General features: G+C 39.8%; 1 protein-coding gene across 1 annotated transcript in view; it reads left to right on the top strand.

Annotated features, from left to right (window-relative positions):
* Nucleotides 1-14732, top strand: part of HPSE2 (heparanase 2 (inactive)) — a 267375-nt gene extending 252643 nt beyond the window's left edge. Inside the window, exon 12 of the mRNA XM_075215955.1 lies at nt 12242-14732. Coding sequence (XP_075072056.1) covers nt 12242-12407 — 166 coding nt within the window. The 3' untranslated portion in view covers nt 12408-14732. The remainder of the gene's footprint in view (nt 1-12241) is intronic.
* Nucleotides 14733-19756: the final 5024 nt, after the last annotated feature.

Raw genomic sequence — 19756 nt, 5'->3', positions numbered from 1 at the left:
CTGAGATTTAGTACTTCATCCAGACCTCTGGATACAAACCCAAACATTTAACTCTTCTGTAAAGATTGGTAGAAAATTGAGATTCCAACATTTCCAAACAAATGTTCTTAATCTTAAAGAGGTTTGGACATGTTTGGATTTTGTGTTAAACACTTTTGCCAGCTATGGTAATGTGATCTTTTTATTGTACAAAACAGTTATACATTGCTCCCAAAATATCTAAAGGAAAAGACATAAGAGACCGCAAAGATACGGACTGGACTTTAATAAGTAAACAGAGCAGACTGCCAAATTGTGGCCAAAATAATTTGCCAACATTTAATGAATTCATTATACCAAATATAATTCTAACATGTATTTTTCTCATTGCTAAAACTGTCTACATCAGGTTTTATTTTCCTGACCAATCCAAAGGTTTAAATTAAGAATATTTAGGGGTAAATGTATCAAGCTGAGAGTTTTCTGGTGGGTTTGAAAAGTCGAGATGTTGCCTATAGCAACCAATCAGATTCTAGCTGTCATTTTGTAGAATGTACTAAATAAATGATAGTTGGAATCTGATTGGTTTTTCAAACCCGCCGGAAAACTCTCAGCTTGATACATTTACCCCTTAGTATGAAATTGCAAGTAAATTGTGTCCATTGATTAGGAATGACCTATGGTACAATTTCTATTCCTAAAATAAATAGGAATGTTTTTATTAACAACTTGCAACCATTATTAAATTATGCTGTAGTCTCTGTATGAGTGTATACATACCAGATACATTTAAAAATATTTAATTTTATACATACCAGATAGTTTGGCCCTCTCTACCTCCTACCTCATCATCGTCTTAGTAAGGTTTCCTTTGTTGTATCTTCTTATATAGTTACATTCTCTATTGTCTCTTCTTGTACTGATTTTTACTGACGCTATTGGTTCTTTTGTCCACTTTTAATCTGATAAAAGCTAAACTAATGAAAGAGCTGGCAATACTTCACAATGATTATAATTTTAATAAAAATATTAATACAATAAAATCAATAAACCATACCGCTCGGCGTAACTGACATATCTCACAATAGCCTGCCAGTAAATACATATTCCTCATATGTAAACAGACATTAATATTTACATTGGCTCTCAGTCACAGACTTACCTCAACATGGGGTGATCAGTCTGTAGAATAATCAGATGGCATCCAGTTAACAGTTTTTATGCTTCCCAATTTGGGGATGATATTATCAGTGGTACTTATCTGCAATATATTTCCTTCACTAATAAAGGGACAGACCCCCTTCATTAGTGAAGTAAATATATTGTATTTTGTTATGTTTATTTTTCGTTGATTGTGTAGCGCTGCGGATTCTGTGGCACTATGTAAACTAAGATGATGATGACAGTGATTTAATTTTATTTTTTAAGAGCATACAAAACAGTAAAATGAGTGTGTCAGAATTATACTGGACTAGAAAGGGGCCCTGTCATAAAATTCAGTTTATATTTAAAGATAATTTATATTTAAAGATAACTGCATATGTACCTAATGAGTGGGTTTTGTATCTGCGCTTAGAAAAAAGTTCTGATCGAGGTGATTGACTAGAGTGAGAGCTGCTAGGTGTAAAAGAGATATCCACACTCTTAATTTCAGGTTATGGTGAGTTGCAAGTATACAAGATATTCAGCCAGCGCTACATCCCTCTAGTGTGGACTAAAAATAATGAGTCTGTAAGTCACAGGTGTTGGGGATTCCCAAACCTACTGAGTATATGTATTTTGTGAAGGCTGGGTAATGTCTTTTCATGGTAAGCCTTCCTTGGAGTCTCCTTGTGATGACTCTTTAAACATGGGGATATGTACAATAGGTAATTCACTCACATTTAGAAGATCTCTGATATTGCCTGTGGTCTCCTTTCATAGGTGTCCTCACTGTTCTCTGTAGTGCTTGATCTAGAAATGGTAAAAAGATGTGACGATAGTGTAATACGTAAACAATCAAAATTTAATAAACAATTTAAAATCCCAAAAGGTTTGCATTCACAAAGATAGCCATAGCTATAATTGTTAATTTCATGGGGTCCCTCTATGGGTTTACAGCCCCGGAGATCTCCCTTCCCCTAACATTCCCACTGGCGGGGCAAACATGTCTCCGGGCAGGACAGAGCCCTAAATTGGGGACAGTTGAGAAGTGGGTGTAAAAACTTAAGCACTGGAGAAGGAGCTGTGATGTTGTGGGCGGTTTCTATATTTACATAATAATCCAATCAGAGTACAGAAACAGCACTCTGTAAGGGGATGAAGTATTCTTGCTGCCGATCTACTTGTACCTACTGATGATGGAGGCATTTGTGGATGGCATAATTGTTGTTTTGTGTGGATAACATTTTGCCCAGAAGTGTATATTTTTTACAATGTTATTGTTGGAATAATTATTCCTCAATTGCGGAGCTAAAGTGGTTATTACTGCTATTCTATCTCAGTCTGATGCTTCACTGTGCTCCAACCATAGTTACAGTTTCTGTATTATTACTGCTTAGATGCTACCCTGCAGCCTGCTATATGGTATATAAGCCAAGGTATCACCAAGTATGATTACATTTTACATTTCTAACCTTCAATACAGAGCATGGCCATTAAAGGATGAACATTATTGATAGTGTCCCTTACAATACACAAGTTTTCTTAATGAATACTGAAGTGATGACATCAGAACTCACTGTTTATACAGATATTAGTTTATCATAAGTATTAATATAACTTGTTTATTATATATTTTACTGCAGTTATTTATTAGGTACAGAATAATATAGTTATAAATGCCATATAGGTGAATGATAAAGTCAGACAATTTAAACATAGGTTGAAATGATTGGACAAGAAGCATGCAGAGTTTTGTATTTTACAATATGACTAATAGTATTCAAAGATTTACTTTGGTTCCTTCAAATTGCAATGGCTCCCTCTAGTGCCAATACAAAATACTTATAAAGCTATGTCATCACTTTGGTGTGTGTTATTAAATGTAATTAAGTGCCAGACAACAATAGTAATAATAATTACGGAAACCTAAACATACAAAATACTTTAGGGGATTATTATGAAAGCTCCTGTGTTGATAAACTAGAGCAAACAACGCTGCATGCAAAGTGTGACAGATATATCATCATCAGCAGCAGCTATTTATATAGCTCCACTAATTCTGCAGCGCTGTACAGAGAACTCAATCACATCAGCCCCCCTCCCCCCCAATAGTGCTTACTGTCTAAGTTCCCAAACGCACACACACAGACAGACTAAGGTCAATTTAATAGCAGCCAATTAACCTACTAGTATGTTTTTGGAGTGTGGGAGGAAACCAGAGCACCCGAGGGAAACCCACCAAAACCCAGAGGAAACCCATGGAAACACTCCACACAGATAAGGACATGGTCGGGAATCAAACTCATGATCCCAGTGCTGTGAGGCAGAAGTACTAACCACTAATCCACCATGCTCCCCTGGAGGTGTCCATGTTTCACGTCTACTGCTTAACCACTGTTTCTCATTTTTTAGAGCCAAAAGGGGTGAGCTTATCGGGGTCCAAGATTAGGTCAAGTTTAAAAGAAAAGAAAATGTGCAGTATCTATAAGGCCCAAGAAAAGACAAGTGCTGGAGTTTTCTATAGAGCAAAATGCAACACAAGCATAGAATATTGCATAGGAGAAGGACCACTATTCCAAACTAATTCTGTCTGCAACATATCTGGTGTGCTTCTTTTTTATTAAGTGTCCTTTATTCATTGTAATTATTATTATATTTATTATTTCATTCTGTTTCAATGTGCTTGAGAGCCTCAATTTTATATGTTCAATGTGCTTTTGAGACACATGTGGAACACATACAAAATAGATTACTGTAATCCCTATCATTCACATAGGCAGATGCAGGTGTCTTCACAGTATGGTGTTATACAGCTTTCTGTACAGTTTGTCTTCACGGTTACAGTTGTTGCTAAGGGAGGTCAGTTATTCAGAACCTGTCACAGCAAAAGTGATTTTTTTCTTTTTAGTTATCAACATGCAATTTCAGGCAGGAGTCGTATTTCAAGTATAAGAAATTCTTCTTGTAACTTGTAGTGCCCAGCATAATTTTTTATTTGTCAAATCATTTTTGAGTGGAGTTGCCCTTCAATCACTTATTTTAATAGGCTCACATGAAACGAAACATACCCTAAATCTGAATACATATAAACCTGGATATGTGTTTCATTACCATTCAAGTGCATTACATTTTAGTGTGAAGCTGCCTGCTATATTGTTAATTTCGATTTTAGCTTTGATATACTATGGTTTTAATTTCTTTAGTTTTTCTGAAATTCTTCTTCTTCTTATATTCTTAGGATTTTCCTAAGTTATTTATTAGTTCAGTTAGTGTTCCTGCTATATATTACTAGCTTAAAGGAGAAGTACCCATAGCTGGTGTTCAATGCCGACTATTGAATTTAACAGCTTTGATCTGCAGGGAGAACTGAGAGTGTAACATGGGCAGCATTTTGTTGGTTGTGAGCTGCTCACATCTTTTCAAATTCCACATTCCAAATCACTGAAAATTCTCCTTTTACATAGAGTGTGGGCCCAGTGCCAGTGTTAGGTACCCTAGGTGAAGCTTTAGCCCACGGCCCCTTACCAAGCCATTTTTGAGAGGCATGGCCATGACATGGAATGGTTCCCCTCTCTCACCATCCAATGTACTTCATGTTCCCCTCTCTAACCCTCCAACTTAATTCATGTTCTCCTCTCTCACCAGCTAATGTAATTCATGTTCCCCTCGCTTACCCTCCAACTTAATTCATGTTCTTCTCTCTCACCATCCAATGTAATTCATGTTCCCCGCTCTCACCATCCAATGTGTAAAGCAACGGGCATGGTGTATGGTGTTACAACCCCTTAATCTAATCCATACCTGAACTGCACTTTTTAGCCATGTTGTTATCAGGAAGTATCAGAGATGGAACTATAACATCTCCTTGGAAAAGTACTTCAGGGTTTAAATTCCACCTCCACAGAGAACACTCAGGAGTGGAGTGAATTAAGCTACCATTGTTACTTCTGTTTGCTACCTATTGTCCCCTAGTGAGCTCTACAGGCAACCAGGAGCCAGACCCAGCAGGGGTCATCTGAGGGAAGGTAGGGGAGGGGGCTGGATAGTGTAAGCAGCCCACCAATCGAGACCTTTTGCAACTCCTATGGCCAGGCAGTTCCCAAGGTTGGATTATGAGTTGATAAAAGAGGCTACCCTGGGAGCTGGGATGTTCTGACTGACTTGGGCCAAGAGGTGCTGCTCTGCCAGAGATGTGCTGTGGAAGCTATCTCACTGGATTTATTTGAACTGATTTTCTCACTTGTTGGACCTGCTATTGTTAAGGGGACTGTGCTGTACCTATCCCACTGTATTTATTTGAACTGATTTCCTCACTTGTCGGACCTATTATCATTAAGGGGCCGTGCTGTATTTAATCCTGTTCTGCAGAATAAATCATCTTTCTATTTTTCCTCTAATACCATGTCTGAGTGAATTGGGAACCATGTATCTTCACACAATGTAATTCATTTTCATCTCTCTCACCATCCAATTTAATTGATGTTCCCCTCTCTCACCATCCAACGTAATTCATGTTCCCCTCTCTCACCATCCAACGTAATTCATGTTCCCCTCTCTCACTATCTAACGTAATTCATGTTCGTCTCTCTCACCCTCCAACGTAATTCATGTTCCCCTCTCTCACCCTCCAACGTAATTCATGTTCCCCTCTCTCACCCTCCAATGTAATTCATGTTCGTCTCTCTCACCCTCCAACGTAGTTCATGTTCCCCTCTCTCACCCTCCAACGTAATTCATGTTCGTCTCTCTCACCATCCAACGTAATTCATGTTCGTCTCTCTCACCCTCCAACGTAATTCATGTTCGTCTCTCTAACCATCCAACGTAATTCATGTTCGTCTCTCTCACCCTCCAACGTAATTCATGTTCGTCTCTCTCACCCTCCACCGTAATTCATGTTCCCCTCTCTCACCCTCCAACGTAATTCATGTTCGTCTCTCTCACCCTTCAACGTAATTCATGTTCCCCTCTCTCACCCTAAAAACGCAGATCATGTTCCCCTCTCTCACCAGCCAACGTAGTTCATGTTCCCCTCTCTCACCCTCCAACGTAATTCATGTTCGTCTCTCTCACCATCCAACGTAATTCATGTTCGTCTCTCTCACCCTCCAACGTAATTCATGTTCGTCTCTCTCACCCTCCAACGTAATTCATGTTCGTCTCTCTCACCCTCCAACGTAATTCATGTTCATCTCTCTCACCCTCCAACGTAGTTCATGTTCCCCTCTCTCACCCTCCAACGTAATTCATGTTCCCCTCTCTCACCATCCAACGTAATTCATGTTCGTCTCTCTCACCCTCCAACGTAATTCATGTTCGTCTCTCTCACCCTCCAACGTAGTTCATGTTCCCCTCTCTCACCCTCCAACGTAATTCATGTTCGTCTCTCTCACCCTCCAACGTAGTTCATGTTCCCCTCTCTCACCCTCCAACGTAATTCATGTTCGTCTCTCTCACCATCCAACGTAATTCATGTTCGTCTCTCTCACCCTCCAACGTAATTCATGTTCGTCTCTCTCACCCTCCAACGTAGTTCATGTTCCCCTCTCTCACCCTCCAACGTAATTCATGTTCCCCTCTCTCACCCTCCAATGTGTAAAGCAACGGGCATGGTGTATGGTGTTACAACCCCTTAATCTAATCCATACCTGAACTGCACTTTTTAGCCATGTTGTTATCAGGAAGTATCAGAGATGGAACTATAACATCTCCTTGGAAAAGTACTTCAGGGTTTAAATTCCACCTCCACAGAGAACACTCAGGAGTGGAGTGAATTAAGCTACCATTGTTACTTCTGTTTGCTACCTATTGTCCCCTAGTGAGCTCTACAGGCAACCAGGAGCCAGACCCAGCAGGGGTCATCTGAGGGAAGGTAGGGGAGGGGGCTGGATAGTGTAAGCAGCCCACCAATCGAGACCTTTTGCAACTCCTATGGCCAGGCAGTTCCCAAGGTTGGATTATGAGTTGATAAAAGAGGCTACCCTGGGAGCTGGGATGTTCTGACTGACTTGGGCCAAGAGGTGCTGCTCTGCCAGAGATGTGCTGTGGAAGCTATCTCACTGGATTTATTTGAACTGATTTTCTCACTTGTTGGACCTGCTATTGTTAAGGGGACTGTGCTGTACCTATCCCACTGTATTTATTTGAACTGATTTCCTCACTTGTCGGACCTATTATCATTAAGGGGCCGTGCTGTATTTAATCCTGTTCTGCAGAATAAATCATCTTTCTATTTTTCCTCTAATACCGTGTCTGAGTGAATTGGGAACCATGTATCTTCACACAATGTAATTCATTTTCATCTCTCTCACCATCCAATTTAATTGATGTTCCCCTCTCTCACCATCCAACGTAATTCATGTTCCCCTCTCTCACCATCCAACGTAATTCATGTTCCCCTCTCTCACTATCTAACGTAATTCATGTTCGTCTCTCTCACCCTCCAACGTAATTCATGTTCCCCTCTCTCACCCTCCAACGTAATTCATGTTCCCCTCTCTCACCCTCCAATGTAATTCATGTTCGTCTCTCTCACCCTCCAACGTAGTTCATGTTCCCCTCTCTCACCCTCCAACGTAATTCATGTTCGTCTCTCTCACCATCCAACGTAATTCATGTTCGTCTCTCTCACCCTCCAACGTAATTCATGTTCGTCTCTCTAACCATCCAACGTAATTCATGTTCGTCTCTCTCACCCTCCAACGTAATTCATGTTCGTCTCTCTCACCCTCCAACGTAATTCATGTTCCCCTCTCTCACCCTCCAACGTAATTCATGTTCGTCTCTCTCACCCTCCAACGTAATTCATGTTCCCCTCTCTCACCCTAAAAACGCAGTTCATGTTCCCCTCTCTCACCAGCCAACGTAGTTCATGTTCCCCTCTCTCACCCTCCAACGTAATTCATGTTCGTCTCTCTCACCATCCAACGTAATTCATGTTCGTCTCTCTCACCCTCCAACGTAATTCATGTTCGTCTCTCTCACCCTCCAACGTAATTCATGTTCGTCTCTCTCACCCTCCAACGTAATTCATGTTCGTCTCTCTCACCCTCCAACGTAGTTCATGTTCCCCTCTCTCACCCTCCAACGTAATTCATGTTCCCCTCTCTCACCATCCAACGTAATTCATGTTCGTCTCTCTCACCCTCCAACGTAATTCATGTTCGTCTCTCTCACCCTCCAACGTAGTTCATGTTCCCCTCTCTCACCCTCCAACGTAATTCATGTTCGTCTCTCTCACCCTCCAACGTAGTTCATGTTCCCCTCTCTCACCCTCCAACGTAATTCATGTTCGTCTCTCTCACCATCCAACGTAATTCATGTTCGTCTCTCTCACCCTCCAACGTAATTCATGTTCGTCTCTCTCACCCTCCAACGTAGTTCATGTTCCCCTCTCTCACCCTCCAACGTAATTCATGTTCCCCTCTCTCACCCTCCAACGTAGTTCATGTTCCCCTCTCTCACCCTCCAACGCAGTTCATGTTCCCCTCTCTCACCAGCCAACGTAGTTCATGTTCCCCTCTCTTACCCTCCAACGTAATTCATGTTTGTCTCTCTCACCATCCAACGTAATTCATGTTCGTCTCTCTCACCCTCCAACGTAATTCATGTTCCCCTCTCTCACCCTCCAATGTAATTCATGTTCGTCTCTCTCACCCTCCAACGTAGTTCATGTTCCCCTCTCTCACCCTCCAACGTAATTCATGTTCGTCTCTCTCACCATCCAACGTAATTCATGTTCGTCTCTCTCACCCTCCAACGTAATTCATGTTCGTCTCTCTAACCATCCAACGTAATTCATGTTCGTCTCTCTCACCCTCCAACGTAATTCATGTTCCCCTCTCTCACCCTCCAACGTAATTCATGTTCCCCTCTCTCACCCTCCAACGTAATTCATGTTCGTCTCTCTCACCCTCCAACGTAATTCATGTTCGTCTCTCTCACCCTCCAACGTAATTCATGTTCGTCTCTCTAACCATCCAACGTAATTCATGTTCGTCTCTCTCACCCTCCAACGTAATTCATGTTCCCCTCTCTCACCCTCCAACGTAATTCATGTTCCCCTCTCTCACCCTAAAAACGCAGTTCATGTTCCCCTCTCTCACCAGCCAACGTAGTTCATGTTCCCCTCTCTCACCCTCCAACGTAATTCATGTTCGTCTCTCTCACCCTCCAACGTAACTCATGTTCGTCTCTCTCACCCTCCAACGTAATTCATGTTCGTCTCTCTCACCCTCCAACGTAATTCATGTTCGTCTCTCTCACCCTCCAACGTAGTTCATGTTCCCCTCTCTCACCCTCCAACGTAATTCATGTTCCCCTCTCTCACCATCCAACGTAATTCATGTTCCCCTCTCTCACTATCTAACGTAATTCATGTTCGTCTCTCTCACCCTCCAACGTAATTCATGTTCCCCTCTCTCACCCGAAACAGCTGACTCATGTAACCTCATTATAGTGACAGCTCCCGAAACAGCTGACTCATGTAACCTCATTATAGTGAAAGCCCGCAAAGCAGCTGACTCATGTAACCTCATTATAGGGACAGCCCCTGAAACAGCTGACTCATGTAACCTCATTATAGTGACAGCCCCCGAAACAGCTGACTCATGTAACCTCATTATAGTGACAGCCCCCGAAACAGCTGACTCATGTAACCTCATTATAGTGACAGCCCCCGAAACAGCTGACTCATGTAACCTCATTATAGTGACAGCCCCCGAAACAGCTGACTCATGTAACCTCATTATAGTGAAAGCCCGCAAAGCAGCTGACTCATGTAACCTCATTATAGTGACAGCCCCCGAAACAGCTGACTCATGTAGCCTCATTATAGTCACAGCCCCCGAAACAGCTGACTCATGTAGCCTCATTATAGTCACAGCCCCCGAAACAGCTGACTCATGTAGCCTCATTATAGTCACAGCCCCCGAAACAGCTGACTCATGTAACCTCATTATAGTCACAGCCCGCAAAGCAGCTGACTCATGTAACCTCATTATAGGGACAGTCCCCGAAACAGCTGACTCATGTAGCCTCATTATAGTAACAGCCCCCGAAACAGCTGACTCATGTAGCCTCATTATAGTCACAGCCCCCGAAACAGCTGACTCATGTAGCCTCATTATAGTCACAGCCCCCGAAACAGCTGACTCATGTAGCCTCATTATAGTCACAGCCCCCGAAACAGCTGACTCATATAACCTCATTATAGTCACAGCCCGCAAAGCAGCTGACTCATGTAACCTCATTATAGTGACAGCCCCCGAAACAGCTGACTCATGTAACCTCATTATAGGGACAGCCCCTGAAACAGCTGACTCATGTAGCCTCATTATAGTCACAGCCCCCGAAACAGCTGACTCATATAACCTCATTATAGTCACAGCCCGCAAAGCAGCTGACTCATGTAGCCTCATTATAGGGACAGCCCCTGAAACAGCTGACTCATGTAGCCTCATTATAGTCACAGCCCCAAAAACAGCTGACTCATGTAACCTCATTATAGGGACAGCCCCTGAAACAGCTGACTCATGTAACCTCATTATAGTCACAGCCCCAAAAACAGCTGACTCATGTAACCTCATTATAATCACAGCCCCCGAAACAGCTGACTCATGTAACCTCATTATAGTCACAGCCCGCAAAGCAGCTGACTCATGTAACCTTATTATAGTGACAGCCCCCAAACAGCTGACTCATGTAACCTCATTATAGTCACAGCCCCAAAAACAGCTGACTCATGTAACCTCATTATAATCACAGCCCGCAAAACAGCTGACTCATGTAGCCTCATTATAGTGACAGTCCCCGAAACAGCTGACTCATGTAACCTCATTATAGTGACAGCCCCCAGAACAGCTGACTCATGTAGCCCCTTTATAGTCACAGCCCCAAACACAGCTGACTCTTGTAGCCTCATTATAGTCACAGCCCACAAACAGCTTACTCATGTAGTCTCATTATAATGACATCCCACAGAACAACTTACGCATGTAGCCTCATTAAATTGACAGACCCCAAAACAGCTTACTCCGGTTGCCCCATTATAGTCACAGCACTGCCCTCTACATGGTTCTTCTAAGTAATCACTGTGAGAACCAGCAGTCGGCATATAACGCCATGTATGTTTCAAACACAAGTCAATGCTGTTGTCATACAGAGGGTTGAGATACAAAGAGAGTGTCATAGAATGCACATTTGTTAGGAGAGAGAACTGTATAATGTATGTGACAGAATTTATTCTAAAATGATTCATGGTGCACATTGCTGAGATTGCCTGTCTGAATGTTATGTCATTTCATACACAAATATTTGAATGAAGCACTTGACCTTTCCCTCTTACTTCTAAGAATGGTACAATATTAAAATCCAGTACTATAGAACAGTGTAACTTACTATACAAAGTTTATGTTGATTTAAATGTCCAGATATTTTTCTGGTGATTTTAAAATATCTGAAGCCAGACAAATGAGGTGAAGGTGGGGGCTGGACATGAGCAGAGAATAGCATAAACTTCCCAACACACTGAAGGTAATCTTCAGATACAGGTATTGTTAGATACACTCTAAAGCAGAGTGTATCTCAACAACTAAGCAAGTTCAACAAGCTCTTACATTTACACAATAGCCCTTTGAACGAACCTTTTCTGTTCAATAGCAATAGCATATTATTTGCATATCTTTATGCACAATTCTTAGTTGCAGATTTAATCCTACACATTCCGGTTTTTAATTTATTATCTGCAGTTGGGTGTTTTAATATCATTTAAACGTACATTAGCACTACTAAACTTTATTCCTAGGTTATAATAGAGTACACTTGTCATATTAATATCTGTATAAATCACTCTAAATATTAACAGTACACACAGTAGCTATTTTCAATATGAGCACTTTGTTTTATAAGAAATATCACACTTCACACTATAAATTATAAGGCCACTTTACACTTCCTGAGAGATGACTTTTATAAAAGTATTTGGTTGGATGTTCCATTCCTTTACATTGTTAATGTCCTCCTCTGTGACCTCACTTATCCTAATCATGTACACCAAGGGTTTTATAGTCCTATATAATTATAATAATAGTAATACATTCATGGGTTTATGTTTCCACAGGTCAGTGCAGCTTAATGGACAGCATCTTGCTTTGGTTGATGATGGAACACTTCCAGACCTTAAACCCAGACCACTAAGACCTGGCCGTACACTCGTCATTCCTCCGCTGAGCATAGGTTTTTATGTGGTAAAGAATGTAAATGCTGTGGCTTGCAGATATCGGTAGTTATTCTCATGCCATAACTTTCAAAAATACAACTGCTACAGAGCTACAACCAAAGGCATGATTCACTTATAGGGCAAAAAGCCTGAACTTGCAAGATCTCATTCTACAATGCTCCGGGCCTGCAAATGTCTCCAAGGCAGATTAGGTGCAACCTGCCATCTGAATCTGGTAAACCAGCAGCTAGAGAGTAGCCAGAGATACGTGTCTTTCCTGCTTATGGGGACATACAATGATTACAGGATTTTCACCCATTAGTAAGTTAAGATTTTTAAGGTCATAACTGATTAAATGAAAAAAAAAACAAAGCAAAAAAAATCTCCATTTTAATTTCCCAGCATAATCTTTACATTTCTTCATCAGCTACAGTCCCATGCTATGACCTGGCTCACAGTCACTCTCAGACACCCACTGTGGAAGAATGTACGTCCTATGCTCTCCATTGCAGTATGTGGGAGCGATACTGCATGAGTAGAAACTGGGATATTACATTTAGATTATGAATAAAACATCCAATAACAAGAAACGGTATTTCCTATGGATATTGCAGTCCTGTGGAGGAGATCGCAGATTTTACATTGTGCCATGGAGACAATCTGATTTTCACTTAGTTCCAATATAGTGTTTCAAACAGTTAATTTACTTGTGAGTACTAGAGCTACAAATAAGTATATACTTACAATCCCTGAAATCCTGGAGAAACAGGCACAAAACAAAGCTCTACGTTCTAGTTTAATACTACACAGTACTTTTGTAATAGTCAGACAAAATCACAGTACATACATCCTTAGGTTAAAAAAAGGCAAGCACCCATCAAGTCCTAGCTGTTTTTGTTTTATTTTACAATCTCTCCTCTGTGATCCATGCAGAAAATTTATACAGGCAACAATATATTAACATAACGTGTTTATATACATGGCTTAACACAGCAAAATGTCCATATTTGAGTCAATTACTTTAAATGTAAGGTTTTCAGGTTCCTTTTTCTAATTATTTCTATTAGTGTTTATGTAATATTGCTTTAACCATACAGGAAAAACCTCCAGTGCGACATAATGATTTTGAAACATGTAAAATATTGATTCTATGTAATAAGTAGTAGACTACAAGCCCTGCCTGTTTCTGCATAGGCTGTAGATGATGGTAATATTCAGTTGCAGGTCAATGCCAGAGAGATACTTTATGTACCGTGAATTTGCAGAAATTGTAAAATGTTAATTGAGATCAGACAGAAACATGTTCATAAACATCTGTGAAAATCCTACATGGCACCCGACCGCTCTGCTCTCCCCGGACAGGAAGGATTTGTGGGTCATCTTTCTCAATGCTACTTCCATTAAACGCCACACACAGCAGGGAGGTGGCAGCTTGTAATGCAGCACGGTTGGAGAGTCTGACTGAATTATGGGACTGGACTGAGAACCAAATAGGGGTCAAGATTGTTCCTGTTTTCCCTAAACTGATGTGTTCTAGCTTTTTACAAAACTGTTTAATATAAGATGGGAAAAGTAAAACGCATTCTCTGCAGTCAATATAAAACATACACATGAATGTAATATTTCTTTCTTTTCTTCTATTTCTTCATGTATTAACATTTCCCTGGATCTTTATTGTTACTTTTGTTTTCTGTTTAGGTTCCTCAGCCCACCTTGTACAGGTATCTTTGCACCTGTTAATAGCAAATAGTCGTGTATATCTGGATAATCATTGTTTCATTAGATATGAAATTTGACTCTGCTCCAATGTTTCAGCCACATAAACAATCAAAAATAGAGAACTGTGTATTATACCAAATGTCACCAAAATTGTGTTTCAATGGAACCATTAATATGCAAAAATGTGTGACACAACTCAGTGGTAAGTGCAAAATATATATGTAGGATGCCACTTATACATTAAAATATTAATTTTCCATGTATACATACATGTCACAAACAGTATATATGTTTCCTGTTCTGCAAAAGTCTACCAATCGCACCGCTATGCATAGAGGAATCAGTGCTGGAAATGGCAACAGCTTTTCTGTATATTTTGAACAGTATTTCTGGTCAATAGAGGAGATTCTAGGTGCTGCAATCTCTCCCCACTCTACTGTATTCAGTCTTTTCACTGTTACTAATCCTGATGTAGCCCATCTGTAATTTATGCAGAGTATGACATATATACACATGCGTACAACCTTATTCAACAAATTCATTGTCTGTCAACCCGTCAAAACATCACTGCAAAACACTTTGACCCAACCTTTATTAATAGGTACTGCTCATTAGATCCTCAATTATATTCCATATATCTTCTGGAAGTGGATATTAGTGCTGATTTTATACATGGCGGACCGAGATATTTTTTTTTTTTTGGGGGGGGGGGGGTGATTTAGTGTCCAGCACAATCTATACATACAGATGTTGGCAGACACAGGTAGACAGAGGATGCTGCCCGGCCACTCTGATTGCCGCAATTGTACCCCGCTGGATCCGCCACTGCCTATATACCATATGGCATATATATGTACTGTATACATATAGCAGTGGTGGAAGTAGGGGTGTATATGTTGGTATGTCAATACACCACTTCTTCTACTACCGTCATGGTGAAACTATCACATTCCATTCACTTAAATTCCCATTATATTTTTATACAGCCACTTCTAAACTTCCACTTCTAAGAAGAAGGTGGGGGTCAAGGAGTTGCCCATAGCAACCAATCAGATTTTGTCATTTATCTAGTACAGTCTAGAACATGACAGATAGAATCCCACTGGTTGCTATGGGTAACACCCCACTTTTCCTTTTTTGAAGGTTTGATAATTCTACCCCCTAGTCCCATTCAGGGTACTCACTTCTTGATCCCTTTCTATAAAATTGGCAGCTAAGCTGCTTTCCACTTTTTGCTCTAATACAAGGTCCACAATCCTGGTACTGCTGAATAATCTCCTCAGCCAGACACTGTGATCGTTCCGTGACAGGACTCCCTCCCGTCTCCAGTTACCATAGCAGTCTGGCCTCTCTGTAATCCTGAACTATTCTGTGCTCCTGTCTTTCATAATCCTACTTGTTTTAGGTCTGGGTCTTCAACTTCTCTCACCTGCCTCCTGTAGGACACACCACAGCTCATCTCTGAGCTGTCTCCTTGGCTCCCTACTGAGTTGCAGATGAGTGCAGTCATATACCACTTCAATTATTATTAACATTTATGTGTATAATGTTAAACCACATCATGCAGTGCTTTCCAGAGAATATGCAATCATTCATAGCAATCCCTACCACATTGGAGCTTACAGTGTAAATTCCCTACCATACAGACACACACACATGTCTATTTTGATAGAAGTCATTTAACCTGTCAGTATCACTATGCGATTGGATGGTGTGCGGAAACCCATACAAACACAGGGAGACCATACAAATCCCACACAGACAGTGCTCTGGGTGGAACAGAACCAATGGCCCCAACGCTTCGAGACGAAAATGCCAACTGCCATGTCACCTTTAGGAGGGATCCCAAATTCCAGGGTATGAACAGGTAGCATACTAGCACCAATTATATATATATATATATATATATATATATATATATATATATATATATATATATATATATATACGTGTATGTATATGTATATAAAATAGTCCCAGTGTGTAGTGGGTAGTAAAAATAACTACCTTGTTATAAATTAGAATTATGAACTGTCCCATTGATTATAAGGTGAGATTCACAGAGTAAAAATAAAGGCAACACTGGATACCAGAATATTGTATCAGGTAGCAGCACAGATGGCTAAGAAGCTGGCCGTGCTCGAATAGCTTTACTGGTAGTTCCCAATTATATTGGTATAACAATTATATATTGGTATGCCAAAGACAGCAGCACAGAATAACAGACCGGGCAATAAACAAACCTTATTTTAGTTTGGCTTGGGAGCAGAGTCATGCTCCCATGATATTCTTAAATTTAGGAATTCTCCCATGACCCCCATTCTTGGCAATCCCCAGTTCCCTCCATGTGAAATGATTGGTAGCTTATCTGGTATAGTCGGTTCCTCTCCCCATTCTACAGGAACACCTCTTTGACTATCCACTTCCAACTATTTCATTTAATTTTTTCTCTCCTTTTTTGAACAATGTTGCATAACTCCAACCCAATGTACATACATTAAGCCCAGTTAATTTTTCCTATGGTCCATTGGAAGAGAGATATCAAAAGATGAATTAGAAAGGCACAATGAGGACTAAATTGAGAAAAGTGCAACTTCAAGCTCCTCAAGGACAATGCAAGTAAACTACTGGTGATAGCTAACACTAATAATTTATTGCACCTGATTCTTTAAGTCACACAAAGCAAATGTATTGTGCACTTTTTAAAATGCACGTAATTCGGGGATATACATGTCCGTATTCAACCGGATCTGAAGAAATGTCTCTTGTTGAACAGGTGTAGGTACGCTCTGCATAGACGGAACTTGCCGTATTGAGACAGACAATACACTGCAGGATACATACAATACATATGTGGAATATAAGGGATATAAAATCCGAGCAGAACACACAAAAAGAAAAAACATTCAATTATTGTCACCTGTTAATAATATTGTTATTAATGAAAAACATTAAATGTTTTTTCATGAAATACATTTATCAGGATGTTTTTCATGTCTACTGTAAATTAAATGCATTTTTACAGTTGCTCTTGAAACATGATCTAACATGCATACACGTCTGTATTACTTGGCACTTACAACTGGTGCAAGTAATACGACAGAAAAACACGTATCTGAGAGACGCCCAAAGCTTGAATAGAAAAGCTTGTATGTGCTTGAGGCGTGACACACCCTCACTGTACATTGACTACATGCATATGCCCCTTCCCCTCCCCATTCTTCCCGTGAAATCATAGGCTGTTGGAAGGTTCGCGTTTGAAGATGAACTAGATGCACTTGCGTTCACTCCATGTAGTCCATTTCTGGGCATGCACAGTACAAGTTAACACAAAATACAACCATAATCGGCATTTACGTTCCTTAATGAATCGGGCCCAGAAGCTCAATATTCGGATGTTCATCTCATACTGAACCCTTCATTTTTTGGTTGAGAAGCCTCATTCAGCCTCTTATGCAGCGTCTTGGAGGCTCACCTTGACCTATTAGTGGGGGTCTTTGTGCACAATTTTTGAAAATAGAAGAGTCCCCATTAATGCCTCTTAAGAAAATAGAAACAAATCTGTCAGACAGACCCACTTCTGAAATCTTGTTTCCATGGGAAGTGTATACAATCTGATAATGAGTGTTACTGTAGAATTTTTGGGTGTTAATTTACAATATGTTTCTGAGAGCTTTATATATTTGCTGTCTGTTATTATTGGTGATATTGAGTTAGACACAAAGGTGCATTTTAAATACAGTAGATTAAACTTCAAGACTTCTGTTTTGTTTGGATGAAATGCTTCTTTTACAAGGGAATTTGTTTATTATACATTTATTAGTTCTTATATTACAGTAAGTACCTCCCTTTATATGACAATGTCTTTTGTTAATGCAATCATTCCCTCTGAGTCAATATTGTATTAATTCTATGATGAATATTGGACGGGAATTAAATGCTGTATCTGTGTTGTAAATGTTCTGTAATAAATTATATTTTCAGAAAGAAAAGGGAAATTATAAATCAGATTTTGTTTAGATGGGATATTTTACAGGGAAGTGTTCTGTTTTAAGTTGTTAATATTTTCTTTGCACAAAAAATCATATTTTATTATGGAGTGTGTGATTATTCTAAACATAGGTAAATATGAAACAATAATTCATTGTAAACTGTGATGTAATATTTAAAAGTAAATAATATTCATCCTTTTTGACAAATCCAGTTTTGTTATTTTTTATTCTTATATCATTATTGCTGAACTTTCATTTGTAAAATAGGTGTTTAATGTAAAATGTATACAGTTGTGATATATTGTAGCCTCTGCAAAAGTAAACATTAAAGATAAACTACTTTTAATAATTGTGTAGCTATTCCTGACTCTATTATTGAAAGTATAACTCCATCCAAACCAAGAAAGAAGTTTTGTGTGGAGATGGATTTACACAGTAAGCATAGATCTTAATGCTATGCAGGGCCCCAGTGTTGGGACCTTACAAGGTATGTGTGCTTTCATATTCTATGTTGACCTTCATCTCCAACCAAAACTAGATTTTTAGTTTTGGATGGAGTTCTTCTTTAAATGTGGAGGTTTTAAACATCCATTCTGATTTTTACCATAAGTGCGATGAGCCCATCACAGATCTTGAGGTACTAATTTATCTTGCATAATTATAGCTGCAAGAGCATTCTCAATGTTTTAAAACTGGACCAGTACTCATAAGGCCAGCACCGGTCACACGTGGTATGGTCACGTCACTGGGCCCAAGAGCATAGTCCAATGTGCCAATACAATAAGTGACTAAGTTGGATGACATCCGGCCATTTGACACTTGGCCTGAGCAGCCAAATCTCTTCTGGCATCACTGAGGGCGGAAGATGACCACACAAACAGGCCGATGGTGATCATTCTCCAACCGCACTTTCCAGCATGTCCAATATTAATCCAATTGATTTCAATCAGTATATTATCAGGCATCGTGGTGTCTTGGGAACACATATGATGCAATATTGGACCACTTCAGATATTAGTGTGTGTGGGGCCAAAACTAGGGTTCACTTGTCTGATTTATAATATAGTTTAAGTAATAAATGTTATATCAAAGAAAAAGAGACAACATCCTGTGCTAGGCTGTATAAATAAACAAATGATATAAAAGGAATATAAAGCAGCTGTGGAAAAAAGGGGCCAATTGCTAATCCCCAAAAACAGACAACAAACTCAAGAAATCACAGCGCTAAAGGACCAATTAATTCATAAATTGTATAATAAGAACCAAGTATTTTTTACTTATTGTATTGGTTTTCTGCCTTGGTTCTTATTATACAATTTATGAATTAATTGGTCCTTTAGCGCTGTGATTTCTTGAGTTTGTTTTAAGTAATAAATGTAACATTTGGGTATTTACTAATAAAGTATAAACATGTAGTGAACAATCAGACACTTGCTTTCATTGTTTAACTCATACACTATATCCATCAAATGATCATTGGTTGTTTTAGGCTTCTGTTAATTCCCACTTTATCAGTAGCTAAACTCCCATTTCTGGTCATATACAATGGGCAACAAATGCCTGACAAAGATGAAAAACAATGTTACTGTATTTGTGACATGATTGTGTCTACACTGCATCTGTTTGTACACTGGAAGAAGGTGGCTTTACTGCTGCAAACAGAATTCAGCTCTTCCTAAGGCCAACCACTGAACTTATCAGGGAG

The sequence above is a fragment of the Mixophyes fleayi genome, chromosome 6 (assembly GCF_038048845.1).
Source record: "Mixophyes fleayi isolate aMixFle1 chromosome 6, aMixFle1.hap1, whole genome shotgun sequence".
Taxonomy (NCBI): Eukaryota; Metazoa; Chordata; class Amphibia; order Anura; family Limnodynastidae; genus Mixophyes; species Mixophyes fleayi.
This window is presented reverse-complemented; position numbering and strand designations above follow the sequence as displayed.